We start from the raw sequence: 20,000 nt of genomic DNA on the forward strand, positions 1-20,000 counted from the left end.
GGATCTTTAGTATGCCTAACTGTGACTGGAGATAATCTGCAACCAGAAAAATAAGTTACGCAGAGAGATAAATTAGTGTATCTGTCTACTAGCTATTGTTTGCGCGTACCTGTGGGTAGATTGTGATGTTGTAGCAGGTCTTTACCAATGATTGGCATAGAAACATCTGCAACCACGGAAATCCAGTGAATGGGTTTGCGTAAACCCACGTTAAGAGGGACATACCTTTCACCATATGTGGCGATACGCTTTCCGTTTGCTGCCTGTAAGTTTAAAACTGGTTCGTGAAGCTGGTCGGCAAAATTTGCAGGAAGAACGCTAATTTCTGCGCCAGTATCGACGAGGAAGCGAACTTAAATAAATATATATAAAGGAATAAAAAATTACGACATATAGCAATCATATGTAAAATTCCAAAAGCGAACAGACTCACAGTTTGCAAGTTGGTGTACCAGATCACGTCGAGCTCACCGATGAAGATGCCACAGATATTCGGAGTTCGACAACGATTTAACCGGTAACACTTTCTACTATGAATCGTACCCACCTAGTGAAACCAAAAGTCAGAATCAAGAGGGTTCGAAGACATTTTTGATAGGCTATCAATATATCGAGAGTCGACTGGTCTAGGCTGGCTAGTGATTGCAAGGGATGCTGAGCACAGCGTTCCCACTCGTGATCTGGTGAGATGCATGAGTTCATTAAAACTTGTGTGGTCGGCATCCAATGTCGAAGACTAACAGAGGTATTAATTTTGGGGATTGATTTACCTCCACAAGCAACACAGTCATGCACGAAAATCATCAGCATAAGCAGTCGAGAAGACCTCCCGCAAACTGATAGTATCACTGTCGAATTTATCACACCACTGACAGAGGCTCATGTCATTATCATAGACATGAGTTGGGAGTTATATTTCCCTTGGCTGATGATTGTGTTTTTCCTGACAAACGTATAGGCAGAAATCACTGTTTGTCATCCTGTAAAGATTTATTTAGCCGAAAGCATTGCACAACACCACGTCACCTATATTTGTGACACATAAGGTTAGTTGATCTCAACATCTCATAGTCACTCAAGTCCATACAAATCGATCTCCATATCATCCCAAGCTTGATACCTGCAACTGTCATGTATGCACCATCAGACAGTAAGTATGAATATAAATAGTTGGTTTACTGCAAATCAAGACATTGAGTTTAGAGCATGTCTCTCACGAATGCACTCACATTCAACGAATTACCGTCATCTACTTGTCCGAAATTCACATAACTGTCAGTATTTTCACGTATTGAATGAATTTTCGATTACAGTCCATTCGTATTTATAGTACTACCATATACTATCATGGTGAAGCAGCGACAAGGTCGAGAAAGTCTCGCCTGGGCAGATAAACCGATTTAAACTTGCTAAGCTATTTGAAACACCTGTTGAGATTCTTCCTCTCCGCCGTTACACTTCTGTTCCTCCAGTTAGCGTACTAGTGCAAACGAAACCGGAAATAAACACATGCAGACGGCATTTCGACATTAACTGACTATCGAACTTGAACCAAAGATTATTCCTATATCTACATAGCTAAAACATTGATTGTTTCTCTATTTTTGAGCATAAAATATTTTTACTGCTCATAAGTCAAGCTGTTGACTCCTATGAATCTTAATGTGACTAGCCAAAATATCTCCATATTAAATCCTTCTTCATTATGATGATCCCCCTTGTTTAACTCTTAAATAATCTTCAAATGGGTTGTCACTTTGGGTGTGTTAAGAATTAAACGGAACATTTTTGAAACTATAACATGTATTTCCCGATCAGTTGCTGCCGCATTCACTTATCTTTCAGTTTATCAATGCTCGGATGTTTCAAATTATTCCTCTAGCGCACGAGAATTTCACTCGATTCTGCATCAAACCAACGTCACTTTGGTCATGTGGGAAAGTAGTGTAGTGGTAGTGGTTCCCAACTACATGGTCTTTGAAGCTGAGCGTATAATTACTGGGAAGATTTACAGTCAACACGTCACAAATTTAGAGTAAGTAAGAGACGGTGAACGCAGGATCGGTTGGTCTGTATGGCATGGGTCGGCCTTGGATGTGTGGTCATTCTGCGTATCATATTCCTATCCACTTCAAATATATTATTCTATCCCCAGCTCAAATGTGCTCATCAGAAGTGCTAAACATCATGTTAGTGATTATCACGATAGAAAGAGTCTGTGAAGACAATGATATGACTTCTGCGCGAGACCTTTTAGATCAGGTAGTCACATGAGAAATCTACAATTCTGGTGTAAGGTCTACTATTATACTGGCAACGACATATGTGTTAATACAGAACAAGACTATTTCTACAAAACCTTAAGTTCACTCTTCATCCTGGTCCTTATTAATGAACTTCTAGATGAAATAAACTCAGCGGCACTGGTCTATCTGGACGACGTGAAGACGTGGGGGTCCATAAAAACAGAAAGTCTCACTCAAACTTCGGAAGGACGTCACAACAGTAGGGGAATAATCATTGGAACACAGGTTAAAATCAACCTGTCAAAATTTAATGTCAAGAACATTCAGACTTAGAATAAAGAAATTAACTTCGTCTTCTATGAATATTTGTTTATAAGTGTCCTGTCAGATAGCAACCTCGTACTGGTAATCATATGGAGCTTGAATACCAGCTAAAAAAAACATCGGGAATCCTGTCAAAATAAGCGTAACTCCTCACTTTATGAGAGGACAAGTAAGGGAATGATTTCAAAAATATAGGTCTCTATACCTGAGATTGTCTTTGTTGGGCAATTAGAGAATAAGGGATGATCAGATAATGGCACACAAAACAATGAGTACCGCAAGTCACTTTGACAAGACAATTGTAACTGAACATCACCATCAAGTTCTTTGAGGCGACTCTCAAAAAACTTCACATCAAAAAGCGAAAACCCAGGTATCTTCCCGTTTTTTCTCACCTGGAGTTGCCTTAATTTGGAATGCTATCCCAGCCGAAGTGACCACAGCCCTCCCCCTGGATGGCTTTAAAACGAGACTCGACGAACCCATACTCACCTAGGGGTGTCACATATATTCTGAGTTGGACAACACTTTTGTCTGTAATACCTTTGCAATAGAAAGGTTCCAACACAGTCAAACCAGGAGTCAGGGACGAAGGAGTTCAAGATCTGTCGATAAGTGTTTGATCTAAAATGGCTAGTTGCTGAGAGGGATCCGCAGAACAAGTGCCTAACCATGATGTGGTGCGGATTCGTGACCGAGCCCATCCAGCTAGGGTGTGCTCAGTGCAAAATAATGGGGTCATTATCGTTGTTGAAGACTTGCTAAACTATTTATTTTGGGGGATTAACAACAACCAAGCACTCATGGATTACTGTCTCCTCGGACCACCTGTACCTGATAAGTATCCTACAATTCACAATAGTTATTATCACAGAATATCAACAACTGCTTCATATTTCACTTATTCTCATCTTCGTTTCCCCTTTTGTTCTCACACTAAGTCTCGTTTTCTCTTAGTATTCTGATTTCTTCATAATTCTTTACATTGCCTCCAACCAACCTTCTGCATGGTAATGTGATGATGGCTTGTGTCCAGAAATCCTCCTGCCCTGAGACCAATGCACTCACTCAGATTAAAAGGCATATAAATCTATAAATATTTACCAAACTGACTAGATTTATTGCAGTCGATTGACTAGACGACCATCAATTGGACATTAACATGTTGACCATCAACGTTGATGATCTCTGTCGAATGATTGGAGGCCTATTCTAGTTAGAAGGGAACGTTGTGAAGAACCAGATAGCTTCGAAGTCACACCTAGCGGTCAGCATCTAATGTGGATTACCCCTTCGACGTGTCGAAGTACTACGGCTGCTTTGAAGAACATATAACCCAAAGGACGTTGTTATGGGAATATATTAGTAAGAATGAGTGCAAAGAAGATAGTGAGACCACCACCACATCCCTCAGCTTACGGCATACGATTAACTGATGAGCGTCGGTTGTCCTTGACTTTGACAGGGATCGATGATCTGTTCGATATTCACTGACCCAACTGCCGGATGATTTAGCCAGAACTCAGTGACATTTCACTGCCCCTACAAATATATATATGGAACCTTACAGAGACAACAAGAAGCAAGGACAGGGAAAACAATAGGCTTACATGAGCTCGTCGCAAAGACATTGAATATATAAAAGGTCGCATTTCGGTCAATGCTTGCTCCATTTGTTATGGTTTATCAATCCGTTGACCTATAAGGTCGATGTGCAGTTTCAACTCTTAAAGATGCCGAGGGCAAGATTCTTCAAACCAAAACGTAATGACATCATTAGTGAGATTTCAAGTCCCACTAACGTTGTTAAACATGTACATGTTACTTACGACCAAGAGACAGGGCAGTTCCATGGGATACCTGATTACTGGAAAGAAATGATAGACAATTCTAATTTCTCAGTCGAAGACCGAAAAAACAATGCGGATAAAATTCTTAACGCTGTGACCGCTTTCAAAGAGTCTCAAAAAACTAAGTACTTGGGTTTTGAGGGCTTGGAAAGTGTTGATGAAGGTTTGTTTGTTTTTCATAACACTAGTAATTGTATACAAAAACTATAGATGATGAGTTGGAAAGGAAAATGCGATTGTTTATTTTGAACCCAAAAGAAGAAAAAAACAGTACAAGTGCCGCATCAACTCATCCAAGAGTCAAGCCTACTATGCATGTAGTTGAAAGGAAAAATGGTGCTCTCACTCCTCCTGTACCTCCACCGAAGCCATCTGCCAGTGATTCAAATAAAGTTTGTAGCTTTAAATTTCAATGCATATCATTTTTTTTAGCAAGCAGCCCCCTTGCTCCGCAAACGTGTTCGCAGGAAACTCACAGATGAGGAGTTCTATTCAGAATTAAGTCAGTACCACCTCAAAATCTTTTTTACTGTCACTTAATTTTCATTAGATTTGTTTTCGCGATTATTTAAAACAAAGTTACCATGTTTATATATTTTGAAACCTTATTATAGATTCCGTGATAACTCCTGGGAACCCTCGCGACGTGTATTCTGTCGAAAGTGAACTTGGTACAGGGTATGTATTTATTTATTCTACACAGTACTGTTGCTAATGGATTTTTGATCTCAAGTTTTTCGTAATGTTTTCAGTGTATCTGAAATACTATCGTTTTTGCGGTATCTAGTAGACACTCAAAGGCGTTAAATGTTTCCAACTTCACAATGCTCCGTTACCTCATATTTGACAAAAGTTTAGTCCATCACTTGCTCCTGTATGAACTCTTTTCAGCTTTTACTTTACCACCTAAAATATGGGCATTCAACAACAAATCAAAGTATCTTAAACGTTGAGCTAAGGACAGTTCAGCTGACATGTTGCTCCACCAACGTCGATCGGATCCCCATCTACTTCTTGGCCAGTCAGTCACACACCGTAGGACTTGGTTTACGTATGTCATTCCAAGTTGCCGCACCACAATGTCATAGGTAAAATTTCCAATACAAATCCGAAATTTGTAAAAGTAGTATCAGTAACAATAGAAAAAGAACTAGATATGGACTATGCAATTCGAGAAAAAAAGAATGAATTCTCAGAACAAAGAGTTATGAGGCGGATAATGGTTTGGCATACGTAATATATACTCCAACCACCGTAATCCACAAAGATTAACTACCTCACCAACCGATTAATCTTCACCCCGTTTTCTGCTCAATCGTTTCGACATAAACAATGCTTCGGATACACTTCTGATCAAACACTAGTAACTCATAAATTGCCTATGCTTCTAAAGACCACATTTCTAAGCTATAAAGTAAAACAGGTCGAGTTTCTAATTAGTATGTTCATCCTTTGATTAGTAGGCGGTCATCCCGTCTACGCCATAAGTGATACAAACTACCAGATACCGACCGAGCCGAAATTTCGACATACATCAGTTCACCAGATTTGACGAAACTTACACGATGAGCGAAGTGTTGAAACGTTTAGCTGCTCCACACTCAGTCCAGGCTCTAACCTAGACCAGTCCTGAAGCAAAGTTTTGCATTTGGAAGGAGAGAATTGCATCCTAGTTATGCTTGCGTTGTTGTTCAGGATATCCAGAGAACTTCATATTGCCAGAGTCCCCACCAAGCGGAACTATGTCATTTGTATATTTAACTCAACAAGTAAATCTACTAAAAGGAAACTAATTCCTTTAAAATCGGACGACTAGAGCTTTATTTTGGTCAAATGTGTTCTTAAGTTAAAAAAAGTAGGGAGAGTTAACAACCCAATTGGGCACCACTTGAGGTTGATAAGTCTGATAGTTTGTTATAAGTTCTGAGTTGACCATTAGTGTTCAAGTTCAGATCCCGTACACGGTTGGCATACTTCTTTGGTGCACTTTCAATGACAGACTTTGCCATTTGTCGAGCAACAGAGTCATATACTGCCTTAGGTTCCATAAATATGACTATAGGTGGGCGCTGATCAGTATTTCTGTGTTCCGGGACCTGAGAAAGGGTGAATGTTTAGTCTGTACTTCCATTTCCAGGTCTGAAACTAGTCTAGTTCGTTCGAGATGGTCGGTAGCTACCGACCAACTTAACAAGACGGAGGTTCTTAAGCAGCTCCAACCTCTAAAATTTTACAACTGGGCCCACATTGCCTACCCTCGGCTACTTTTAAAGATGGTGACAAATTCTGGTGTGGGAACTGGGTTATTTGGAAAAACTTCAGAGGTGGGAAGTGTCGCATCACTTTGGGATGTAGCGGTCGTTGTCCTTATTTTTAAAAGAGTGCGTAATCTATAAGACAATTGTCAAGGCATAAGTTTGCATGTGGTTGCTCCCGAACTGCTTCCATCCGTCATGCTTCGCATATTGTTCAGAACTCGCAGAAAACGTACAAGAATTGGGGGTTTCGAAATCGATAGCGATCGAGTATAGTTGCCTAACATCCTGAGGTCAGAGGAGCCATGTTTCACTAGCGTAGAAAAGAACTCTCTGTGTAGTAACTCAGATCTCTTACAATCAGACTAGCATAACAACAACTTCATATATAGCAGTCAGTCAGTCAGTTACAACGTAGAACTTTGTACGTACGTACATCAGTTCGAGTTGTCATACCACATTAGCACAGAGATGAAGTTGTCGATTCGAATCCCATAGTGGTAGAAGTAGTAAGAGTATAAGTATTATGTGAAAGATAAGGGATTGAAGATGTTATTGAAGGAGTATAATACGGTGAAATAAATTTGGAAAGAGAAAAAGGATACGGACATAAAGAATTCAGAAGATTAGAATTTGGTAGAACACAAAGAGTGGATGCACCTTCGCCATTGCAAACGATTTTGAGCCATGTCATTCAAGGTCTCTGACCATCGATTGCTATCATCTCGCGAATCCCAACCAGGTAGTCTACACCTACCAACACGGCCCAGTCCACTTGTCAGCGACTTCATGGATTTATGCCATGTTTTGGTCTGGCCGCCCCTAGCTTTCTTCCAACCTGCTCCTACACCATAAAGCATTGCACGTCGGGGCAGTCGGTGGTTGGGCATACGTAACACGTGTCCCAGCTATCTCAACTGATGAAGTTTTACTACTTCATCAATCGATTTGCCATCCTTACCTAGTACCCGTTTCCTAATAACTGCATTACTTACCTGGTGGTCCCAGGATATACGAGCAATGCTTCGAAGACATCTGTGATCGAAAACTAGTAGCCTACGAATATCCTCTACTCTTATTGGCCATGTTTCACTGCCATAAAGTAGGACGGAGCGAACTGCTGCACAGTAAACCCGTCCTTTTGTTGCTAGACGGATATCTCGCCTACGCCATAAATGGCGCAAGTTGGCGAAAGCTAGACGAGCCTTCTGTATCCGTGCTGAGATTTCGTCGCACACCAGACCACAAGGGCTGATGAGACTCCCAAGATAAGTGAAGCTGTCAACACGCTCAACTACTTCACTTCCTACCATTAGTTCAGGTGTCGATGCAACCCAATCCTGAAGTAACATTCTGCACTTCGAGGGAGAGAATCGCATCCCGAACATGCCTGCATTGTCGCTTATAGTGGTCAGAAGACTCTGCATTTTGTCAGCGTCTTCACCGAATAAAACTATGTCGTCGGCGTATTCTAAGTCAACAAGTGAATCTCCCGGTAAAAGTTCAACTCCAGGAGATTGAGATGATGAAAGTGTTATCTCTAAAAGCATGTCAATGACAAAGTTAAACAAGAATGGGGAGAGTGGACAGCCCTGACGAACACCACTTGAGGTAACCAATTCTGATGACAGTTCGCCATAGGCTCTAACTCGACTAGTTATGTTCGAGTAGAGAGCCTTTATGAGGTTAATGTACTTCTTTGGTACTCCTTTCACTGACAAACACTGCCATAGAACCTCACGATCAACGGAGTCAAATGCCGCCTTAAGGTCAAGAAATACTACTATTGTGGGACGTCTGAATGTATGTCTATATTCTAGGATCTGACGTAGAGTGAATATCTGGTCTATGCAACCACGTCCAGGTCGGAAACCAGCCTGGTTTTCTCTAGTCTGCTCTTCACGAGCTTTGGTTAGGTGTCCAAGTATTATTGAAGCTAGTATTTTATACACTATATTAGTCAAACTGATCCCTCTGTGATTGTCACAGGAGGTCTTTTGTCCTTTCTTATAGACTGGCACAATCAGTGATTGGGACCAGTCAGATGGAATTACGTCCAGTTCCCAGATTCTACATAAGACCTCAGTCAATCTCGTTGCTAGTACTGGACCTCCATCCTTAAAAATCTCAGGGGTAAACCTATCAGGGCCTGCGGCTCTCCCTCGCTTCAGATTTCCTATAGCTTTTTCAACCTCGTAGAGAGTTGGAGGACCTACATCAATTTGCCATTCAGGACGACTGGGGATCGTGGGTAACTGAAGTGTGGCTGAAGGCCAGTTGAACTGATCCCTAAAGTGTTCTGCCCATCGATCCTCAGATATAACCCGAATTGGCATAGGCTGCTCTGGTTCTCACTATGCGTAGACTGGTCTCATTTATCACTCTAACTCTCAAACCAACCCAGAAGATACAGAAAATTTTCTATTATTTCAAATTGTTTACTATAAAACGTTAATATAAAAACCGGCTTTTCCCTGACTTGCAGAAATACTCTGCCTTTCTGAAGTGATAAATGTATTATGTAATTGTGGACGCACTGCGAAAGGATTAAATGCAATTCGGAAAGTGGGTGCGTCATCATGCAGTATTAAAATATCATCTGCCTACTCATAATCAAAAAGTAATTCTCCGGTTAACAGATGTATACCATATGCTTCCCTCACATCTGTAAAATGTGGCAGCTTGACCTGTCATTTTGTTTATGATTGAGTGGAGATGACCTTAAACAGTAACGGTGAATATCTAAATGATTTACGGGGATGACTAGTGTATCAAACACTTAATGAACCTGGTTTCAGGATTAATTTAGTCATTTATTTATCAGTCTACTTCCTACTTGTTCTTTAGATCTATTTTTTAAGTCTTATTAATGACAGAAGCTAGACTACGTTGTTCGATTTTTTTATATTGTGTTAAATTTTCCATTTATGGTTCCAATGACTAATTCGGAACAAGCACTTAGCAATTGTATGAAGTTTAACCTTAAGCAATACTCCTAAATTTGGAGCATTTGAACACTATCTTTTGTACAACCTGTGCTTCTCAAACCCCACTTAGTCACTACAGTCTGGGTCCATCAGAATTTAATCTCTGAGGATATTCGTTAAGGTCTTATGTCCAAATAGTTGCGTTTGAAGTACTGTAAAATAGTTTACAATAAGTAGATCTAACCTATCTTTTATGTCGTCGCAAATTTCTAGCGGCTACTAACGGTAGTGTGTGGGTTGTTTCTGTTCATATAGTTCCACTCCACATTTATGAAACACAACCTATCGTAAATACGTTTGACAAATTTTTGAATATGACTATTACTATCTCACATTTCATGACAACAGCATATAAGTAATTATAGCGTTCGATGATATTCGTTTAAAAACCATTGTTAATTGGAGTTGAGAGGAATTATTTAGCACTTATGATGTGGTTGTTGACGTTTTTAATGTTATTCTAATAGTTCTCATGGTGATCAGTATCCGCTAATTTAGGATGAAAAAATCAAGGAGATAATCACACTGTAAAATATTGTCATGAGACTAAGGCTCGCATAATTTCCGATCTCAACTTCCTAGTTAATGTGTTCCTGATCTTGCTGGTCAGTAGCTTGAGTCATCTAACCATATTTCTGAACCGAAGATAGCGACATTGATTAAATTTCGCTTCCTTTTATTGATAATATCTCTTTTACTCATTTGATCTTCATCCTGTTAATGTCCTCAGTATCCTTATTTGACGAATGTCAACTGCAAAAGATGCACCACCTGCTACGTTGTTTATAGCTCATTGACTAAAATCAGTATTTGCCTATTTAGTTTAGCATATTTATTGTAGTTCTAATCAGTAAGTCATTATCCACGTTGAACCAGGTAAAATTGCGTCTGTTCTAGTTAGCGCACTTCAGTCACCACAGCAAAAGGAAATTAATAAAACAAAGAAAATGAAAGAAACCAATCTCAACTGAGATAAAAATTTAATTATTAAAAATACTGTTAGAAAGTAAGCAATGACATCAGAAAGTAAACAGTTACGAGTGATAGTTAACTTAAGACTTAAATGAAGACAGAATAAATACAAGTGTGTCACTGCAACCTGTTTAGCTCTATTTCACCCAGTGTCTCCAACTATTGATTATGAGTATTGTGCGAACTCTTATCGGGAAGTCTTCACCTACTGATTTGGCTCAAACTGTTAGCAGGTTCACGGACTAATCTCCTATACTAAATTGCTCGCCAATAACTGTCCCATCCAATTCCTTTGTCCGCCATTACTGCATATGACACCAGGTGGTAGGTGGGCATACGTAACATGTGCGTAGCTACAACAGTTGATGGAGGCTTATAGTCTCTTCTCTTCACTTCCCTTTTCTATCGAATGCCTTACGCTTAACGTTACCATTACTACTCACTCAGTGGTTCCAGTTGTAGTCTAAGACAAACACTTGTTGCAAAACCGAATTGTCAGTGATTTTTACTTATTACCATCATTTTTAATTTGACACATCACTTTTCCTAACCGTTATTAGATTTTTCCAAAAAGTCTAGTGTAAAAACCTCCTCCATGTGTTCCACATGAAATCTGTTAAATCGTGCTTTTTAATGCTCATACAACCTCCGATAGTCTTTAGATTCAGTGAAGTTTATTTGAATGATGCTGATCGTTCACAAATTATCTTCCTATTTAAATGAAGAGAAAGCTTTTTTTGGGGAAGATTTTTAGTATGATTGCATTTCTATCACTAATTAGTTATAGCTAACATATTTTTTTTTTGAAGTGTACATTTTCATGCCTCTACTTTTCATTTACTGTTATTCATCCTTTTGACAAGTTACTAACAATTAGTTTATCAGTCACAATTTACAAGGGGCATCGGCCTCATGACTTCCGAAGGAACTCGACTTTCATCATGAAGCGTCATAATTGTTCCTTCAACTCCCAGGGCAGAGTTTAAATGGTTTGAATTATTTTTTCTGGTTAGCGTTTTTTTGGCGAGTTAGTTTTCTACGGGATGTGGTCGCTAACCACATGCCCAACCGTCCTCCTTTATCCGGACTTGGGACCAGCAGTAGCCCCCGGAGGAGCTTTTTTATTTTTTATTTAAACATATAAATATTGGTACAAGGGGGCACCAGATATATATGCGCCACACAAATCTCATTTGATTTGTGTGAGGGCTGTGATACTGCCCAGGTGCCCAAACTGAAGCAGGTGGTTTTCTTAGGGGGCCACACCCCGAGCCTTCGACCTAAAGGTCTAATCCAAAAGGCAGTGGGGCATCGTGAGGAGATGCAGTCCCATGGTAGTCGGTGACCAACGATTGGTTCATACGCCATTTGTTACTTCAAGATACTGGAGCCCATGTGCACCATCGGTTTGGGATCAGGGTTTTCCAACTCCCCTAGGTGAACTTTCCGTGTTCACCAACCCGAATAAAGCTCTGGACATTCGCTTTTCGTCCTCTCAATTTTATAAACAACATTCCCGCCGCGAGAAGGCAGTGAGTAAATCTTGTCCGGCAGTGGCTGTATACGTGTGGCCATGTGAGAGCATTTCGAGAGGGGGAGCGGACTCTTCCCACTCTCAGTCGTACCAGAGCATTTGGGGGCTACAAGCGGAGTTACCAGTCACAATTACTAAATATTTATTTAAATTAAGTCTATTTATTCCTTGCAGCTTTCAAATTGCTTAGCACATGATAAGTTTCTACGATTAGACGAAATTTATTTCTATGATTTTTACGGTTCGTCGCAATGTCATTATTACAAAATTCTTATTTATCGAATGCTGAAAGTGGATCTCAAACGTACGTGGTGATCGATACATAAAAATCATGCTGTTTGATTATATTGAATTCAGTCATAATAAATAACAGTATTGATAAGTTTAACTAAACGTTCAATTATCATACTCGCATATGTACACAAGATATTAGCATTTTGTTAGTTACAATTAGTTTAAATCTCTTTGTTGAATATCTTCTATAGTACTACCAGTAAACAATATCTCAAATGCAGAGGCAACTTTCTATGCATATCGATTGATTAAAACCACTATCCATCCTTTTACATAACATCTATTAGATTCTTACCGTTTGAAATTCACGTATGTTAATGTAATCATAGTTGCTTGTCCTCATTACTTAGATTAGTCTCATTTGGCCACTGGCCTCATAAAATTCCAAGATACTTTTACTTTACAAGTTTCTTGAATATTGGTTAAAATTAGTGTTTCCTCCAGTCAGTAGGCTTTATCAACCCAAGCTTCACTTCTTTTTAGAGATTTACTGTTCTGCAGTGTTACCTAAGCATTATAATTTTTTAAAATCTTGGATTTCTTCCATCTATACGGGACTAGGACGGTATGTTTGATTTCAATTGTCAACTACTGACATGACAAAAACGTTTTTATCAGCCAAATGTCATGCGTATGTGTTTCCTGTCTTGGTTTACGTGGATTTTAATTCTTACTCAAAAATAGTAGCATTATGTGATTACTTTTTGGTCAGTCATAAACAAAAATGCGCGTTAGCCCAAATTTCCATACCACATTAGAGTGACGAGATAAATTTGACAGTAAGTAAAAACGAATAGAAAAAGTGCAATTATCGATTGTGATGATAAAGAGTAAACACTGGAGAATGGATTGAAAAGAAAAGATATGCTGGTCACATGCATTATCTAAGCAATTTCTAAAAATAGTGTAATTAAAGTTCATCGTAAGTCAACATTGATTTCTTTTCTTCTAAGTTATATTCAAGGATTTTACATTCCCAACAATATTACTGCCAATTCATATTAACAGCAAGATTCTAAATGTAAATTTCGTCCTAGTTTTTTCTGTGTGTATTTCATTTTATTTGTAAAAAAGAAAATCTATCGATAGTTATTAGTGTTTCTTGTCAAAAACAATCCACTTTTCTAATCACTGACTTAATTCAATGTTTATTGATTTTTCGTTAAAGTATAACTGTGAATAAAAGATAAATAATTTTCTGGCTGAAATCATTACATTCCTGAGTGTACTAATCAACAGTAGCATATAATCAAAGAAATCATTGAAAACAATTTCATCTCCAAAGATATCAGTCTATCTTATATCCCATAGTTCTATTTGTTACTGTAAATTAGACACGTCAAAGTCAGTTTTTCGAAGGAAGACATGCCATTAAATAGATACACCTGATTATATTACATCTAAACAAAATGGTTGCCTTTAGCATTTATCCTAGCTGTTTGCATAGCTGAAGTGAGTAATGATTAAACACCTACATATATATACGACAATAATTTACACTAAAAATTTTATGCTACTCAAAAATATCTTATAGAATATTCTTTTCATAATTCCATATTGAGTTACATATCCGTGTAATTAGTTAATATTGATTTGTTTCAAAGTTTGTTTACGGCATATTATCATAAAATAGTTTCTACTTTTACAAAATTGGAATGATGTTGCCTTGTCGTTATATCACCGCAGTTCAAGTCAACTAGTAAACTAGGAAAGAATAAATATCTTTCAATAATGTACCATAGTTTCGTGGCTATTTACTTACTAGTTTTAAAAGTCCGTTTATTTCCAACACGCTAATACCAGATTGTGCAAAATGTTTGAGTTTATGGTTTGTATATATTGTTGTCTATCGTGAACTGTTACTTATTGCAATTTTGTTGTGCTATTCAGCGTTATCTTGAATATCGTATGTATGAGTAATGATCTTCAGTATGCATTTTTCAGTCTCGTAAAAGTTTCATTCTTTATCTATTATATGCATGCAAATTTTTTCCACGAAAAAAATTAATACTGGGGTTAACCTGGTTTTTTTAACGCATCCGACACTTATTGTTTGCGTACTTACAAAAAAGTGTCCATTAGGAAACCAAAGCCAGATAAACCCTTCCAATATAATTGTTTTGTTTATGACCTACAGTACATTACTCACTACTTATAAAAGCTTCTGTATGTTACACATTTCTTAAAAATAAATAGTATACTGATGTGACGTTTCTAGGTTAGTTTTAAATACTTTCTGTCGTGTTGGGTGGCCGATCGAGTCCAATACACGTATTTAGACAAGCCCAACCAGCTACTTGAGTGAGAAAACTAGGAGCAAGTAACCAACTTTTGTTAGCTAACCCGAATCAAAATATATGTACAAACATATTCATAAATATCTATTTCCTTTGGGCGACCATGCCAGCTCGACCTACCAAGTGCACCTGTCAGCATATTTCACCTTTAGTTTGACCTATTGTGCCTGATTGGCGCAGCTTATAACTCTCAATATATCTTATTAATATGAATGCACTTGTTAGGTAAGTTCATCTGTTCACATTATGTAAATAATTTTGATGAGCTTTTCCAAAGTAGTATAATCAGTTGGAAAGTTTTCGTAAAGTTTTAATTTACACCATCGTCACTTCTTTATTCCATCTTCCAAAGATGTAGTCATACAAGTGTTGATTGTTTTTTTTTATTAAAAATTAATTAGTCAAGTGTGTTATTATTGCTTATGAAAGCAGGACTCATTATTGAGCATTTTGTGGTTGGGAATTCTCAAGGTACTTTAGTATCAGAAGTAGTCGTCTACAAATTATAGTCTCGCCGTGGCATTTATGCAAAAAAGCAAATAACTGATTGGTAGTTAGCTACTTTTTGTAGTTTTGTTTAGGTGGTATATGGATATGACGAGTAAATTTGTACAAAGAGCTAATCATCACCTGTGTGATGAGTACTCATTTATCCTTTAGAATGCAGTTGATCATCTCATTAACAGTATCAGTCTAATACTATGAAACATGATGTAGAATATCGTGTAATCTAACTTTCAAACACTAAAACTTCTACGTCTCAAATTATTTGAACCAAAAACTCAAATCTATTGAACAACTACCACTAAAAGCTGTACAATGCATTAGTTACTCGTCACTTCTAAGTATAAAAAAACTCATTAGCCTTATCAGTAAATCTGCGTTTTTCTATTAAAATTTTAATTTGTTCCATTTAGCGTCTTGATAGGTTTACACTTGTTCTGCTGATCAATATTAATTAACTTGATACACAATAAGCACGTGGTATTTGAAACCAAGAAATTTTATGTGCTGAAATTCATACTAAGCCTGATGACTTTTCTGAAATGCTTTTTTTCCTCTCACTCTGTGCATGAAAAAAGTATTGTCGTTAAATGAGGAACTTAACTATAAGTTTTTAAAAAAACATGACACTTTTTCCTTTAGAAAAAAACTAGCAATGAACAATATCATCTGGTCACAATTCCTAACCAAATGGATACCTACTGATTCGTTTTAAAAATAAATTTACCGACTTATGCATTTGTTTATTTGGACACTGACCTTCACGTTCAGAATACGCATAAACGTCCTTAAACGAACAGCTTAACTGATTTAATCCATTCTACATTTTTCCATACTATCCAGTGATTTCAATCAATACAACTAAAAACAGCATAACTATATGAAACGTCAGTTTATTTTCTCATGTCCCTCTACCCCCTTCATTTTGACCACATACTGATTATTTTTCTTTGCTAGAAGCACACAGCACTAAATTAGTCAACCGATTGTGTTTATAGATGTTTATGCAATTGTTAATTGTATATTTCCATAAATCTGACTTAGATGTGGACTTGCTCCTTTGTCTTTTTTAAGTGCTTCAGGTACCGTTCGACTCGGTCGAAATAAAAAAACAGGACAAATTGTAGCTGTCAAAGTGATGAAACTAGATAAACAGCCCAATCGCGATTTAATCGTTTCCGAAATCGCTGTCATGAAGCGCATACAGCATGAAAATATTGTTAATTACTTAGCATCCTATTTATTAAGAAATGAAAATCAACTATGGGTTGTGATGGAATACCTGGACGGTGGTGCACTGACAGATGTAGTCACTGAGACTGTCATGGCCCCAGACGTAATCGCTGCTGTTGTTCGGGAATGTGTAAAAGCCTTGGTATTTCTACATGATCAAAATATAATACATAGGTATAGTACATTAATCTAATGTTTTCTCGCTGTTTTTTTTATCTCGTTCTAGGTATTAATAGGGTTGTAATAACACTTCCAGATATCACGTGGTTAACTACTTTTCATCGCTGTGTTAAACGTAATATTATAATCAACCCCACAAAGCAAACATTGTTATGGTATCTGGAAAAATTCAAGTGTTATTTGACTTACTAAAACCTATAAAAAATAACTAGTTAATTTTTATGCACTATATTTTCAGTTCTTTCAGATCATTAATCACATTCACAAAACTTACCTTTAGTTTGACTCCATCAATAAGTGAATCTATTAATCTATTTGTACAAGCCAAATTAGTAGATTTGCATACCTTTTAAGTATGCATAGCTATTTACGAGGGCATATGTTGTATAGACCAGTGTTTTACTGGAATATAAATGACAGCATATTACTTCACAGATTCAATGCAGTGATCTTCCTAGAATTAACATGTGTAAATGGTTCTGGAACATATATACTGACCAAAGATCATTTATATCTGAATAGCTCACTAATGATTTCTTTAACTGCGATACAGTGGCATAAATTTAAAACTTGAACGGAGCGTTTATTTTCATTATCACCAGAACTACCTTTCTAATCACTGGTGAAATGCACTACTCTCGGATCTGATAATTTCCTATCGATCAATTTTGAGAATGTCACCAATTCGCATCGCAAAGTGCAATCTTTTAAGCTAGTAGTCACGTCATAATGAAGACATAGTTGGATTAATCAATTCTCAACCAATTTTGCTAGAAGTATCCTACAAGTCCTGCTCATTTAAGTCATATAAACTAGCACAAGTTATGAAGCTTGAAGACATGTTATAGTGAGTCTTGTACAAAAATTCAGGTTAAACACTTCTATCTCACCTCTAACCTACGATGCGGATTAAAATAACTCAATTTAATTACATTTTCACAGGGATATAAAATCCGACAATGTACTGCTTGGAAAACAGGGTCAAGTCAAGGTAACCGATTTCGGATTTTGTGCTCAGCTCGGCAACCGGCAAAGTAAACGCCAAACTATGGTTGGGACTCCTTATTGGATGGCTCCTGAAGTTGTTTCGAAAACTGCAAATTATGGGCCGAAAATCGACATTTGGTCACTTGGTATTATGATTATTGAAATGTTGGATGGAGAACCACCTTACATGAATGAGCCTCCACTAAAAGTATGTTAAACCATTTATCTACCATATTGTGCAACTGATGAAAGTATTTATTTTTTTTAGATTATCTGGGCTATTACTGTTCGACCGTAGAGCCTAAGGAAACTTGCCATTTGCTCAGGAAGACATGTCGTCTGCTGATGACTAAGATATCCATTCATGAATACTTCATTTGAAAAAGATCAATTTATGAGAGTTTCTTCCGCTCAAGCATTGCACCTCTCTAAAATGTTATATACTGACCTGCTTTCTTTACCCTGAGTTTAAGCTCATTTCGTCTGAGGGTCATTGTTAATAATCAGCTAGTCAAATCAATGTAAGTAAATTGTAGCCAAAAAGTAGCAACCTGTGGTTTGATTTTCGACCACTGAATCCAAGGTATGAAGTTCGCCAAACTTACTTCAACCTGGTCACTTCGATAGTGTTTGGTCGATGGCTTGCAACAACCATATCAGGTTAGCAAAATACCCCGGTGTCAGACTATCGAATGCAGTGTACTAGTTCTCACAATGATAGCAATTGACTCTACTTTCATCATTCTACAACCCTCATACATCTTAAAACTTCAAGAAGAGGCTTTTCAAATTAGCATTTCTCATTTAATGTGGTGGACAACTATTGTTCTAGTGTCAAAAAATAAGTCTTAGCAACCACTCCAACAATCACTTGACAGATATGACACGACGATGGTCGAGTATGTGCTGCCCAATGACTCACCTACGAGGCGTCAGGCACAGTCTTTGTATCGAGCAAGTCCTAAACACCAAATAATATTCTGCGCCCAACCTTTGAAAATTCATCCGAATTTTAACGAACCGGACTACTTCTCTCTATATTTCCCGAATCCACAGTCTTTTAAATGGCCTTGAAAGCTCAAACCCGTGATGCAAATCATAGTTACCTGACTGCTGAAATACGAACACCAAAGACCACAGTTTCTTCATTCTTCAAAATCCCACTGAGACTTCATTAATATACTTTTTGGCTTACAAATAAACAATTACCGTAAGTCACCCCGAAAATTGTAGGGAACAGAAGCAGTTCTATTATAGAGGCTTGTTGTATGCAGCTTCGAGATAATCCTGTTGAGCTCCTCCGTTGCTTAACACCGATCCGTTTTGAGACTACTTAGTCGCACCAGCTCCTAGCTTCAATAGCCGTAAAATTGCCCGATTCCTATCCACTGATAAACATCTTCATCTTCCCATGTTGGTAGTACTGCTTAAATTTGAGTATTAGATTTAGGTACTGTCACTAGCTTTCGCACTAAACGTTTAAGTTAAATCCGAATACGCTAACTTGTGTTAATTGATTTAACTAAGTATCTGTTTCTGAATCGTTTTACTCTGAGATCGTTACTAACTCGGCTCCATTAAATATAATGTCCAGTACACCGTCCACTACAGTCTCCAAGAGATCAATATGCAATTAGAGGTGGAGCCAGAAAGGGGCGTACTAGGTTATCTTCAGATTCCCATGTAGACAAGCGGATAGTGTAATAGCCTTCAACTACTTGTTGCTTATCAGTAGTTTCAAACGTACTGAGACCACCTGACTCGGTTACCGTTAACATCAACATAAAAATGGATGCACAAATAATCATACTCATTACTGTTACGTGAGATCTTCAGGAGATTCTCACTAATCACAGATCACCTGTTCATATTTCGATCATGACCATATGTCTATGAAGAAGACAGACTACAGGAAGGTCTATTCATTTTCGGTTTTACGATAAAGCCAAAAAGAAATAAGCTAAACATTAAACTACTGTGAGGAACAACTAAGACAGATAACTATAGTTGAAGGTGTCCTCCCAATTTCATATGGAATGATTAGTGTACAAATATTTATCCTGGTCGATTACGAGCATAGTGAAGAGTGGAAACAACCTACACAAATAAAAAACAAATGATAGTGAGTAAAAAAAGCGGAAATTGTCCAGCATGCTTAAGGTTATCCCATCTTAAGAAATGCGAATGTATTCAATCTTCGTATACTGTATATTATCCCGACCGTTGCTGCTACCTTGACGTGGTGGTCGGGCTTGCCTATCGTGATGATCCAATCGAGCTATGCTGGCTGGAACAATCGTTCCTCAAGGTCCTACCATGCCAGACAGGTCGGTTGAA

The 20,000-nt window shown here is 37.8% G+C and overlaps 1 protein-coding gene across 2 annotated transcripts in view; it reads left to right on the forward strand.

Moving 5' to 3' along the window:
• Window positions 1-4,235: 4,235 nt before the first annotated feature.
• Smp_064040.1 (cell polarity protein) overlaps window positions 4,236-20,000 on the forward strand; it is a gene marked incomplete at both ends in the record, with an annotated part of 20,333 nt that continues 4,568 nt past the window's right edge. Inside the window, 6 exons of one of the 2 annotated variants that reach the window (XM_018796778.1) lie at window positions 4,236-4,583; window positions 4,631-4,812; window positions 4,853-4,922; window positions 5,035-5,098; window positions 16,338-16,670; window positions 17,619-17,871. In XM_018796778.1, coding sequence (XP_018651887.1) covers window positions 4,304-4,583; window positions 4,631-4,812; window positions 4,853-4,922; window positions 5,035-5,098; window positions 16,338-16,670; window positions 17,619-17,871 — 1,182 coding nt within the window. The remainder of the gene's footprint in view (window positions 4,584-4,630; window positions 4,813-4,852; window positions 4,923-5,034; window positions 5,099-16,337; window positions 16,671-17,618; window positions 17,872-20,000) is intronic. The other variant, XM_018796779.1, reaches the window with a different exon arrangement.

The sequence above is a fragment of the Schistosoma mansoni genome, chromosome 4 (genome assembly GCF_000237925.1).
Source record: "Schistosoma mansoni strain Puerto Rico chromosome 4, complete genome".
Taxonomy (NCBI): domain Eukaryota; kingdom Metazoa; phylum Platyhelminthes; class Trematoda; order Strigeidida; family Schistosomatidae; genus Schistosoma; species Schistosoma mansoni.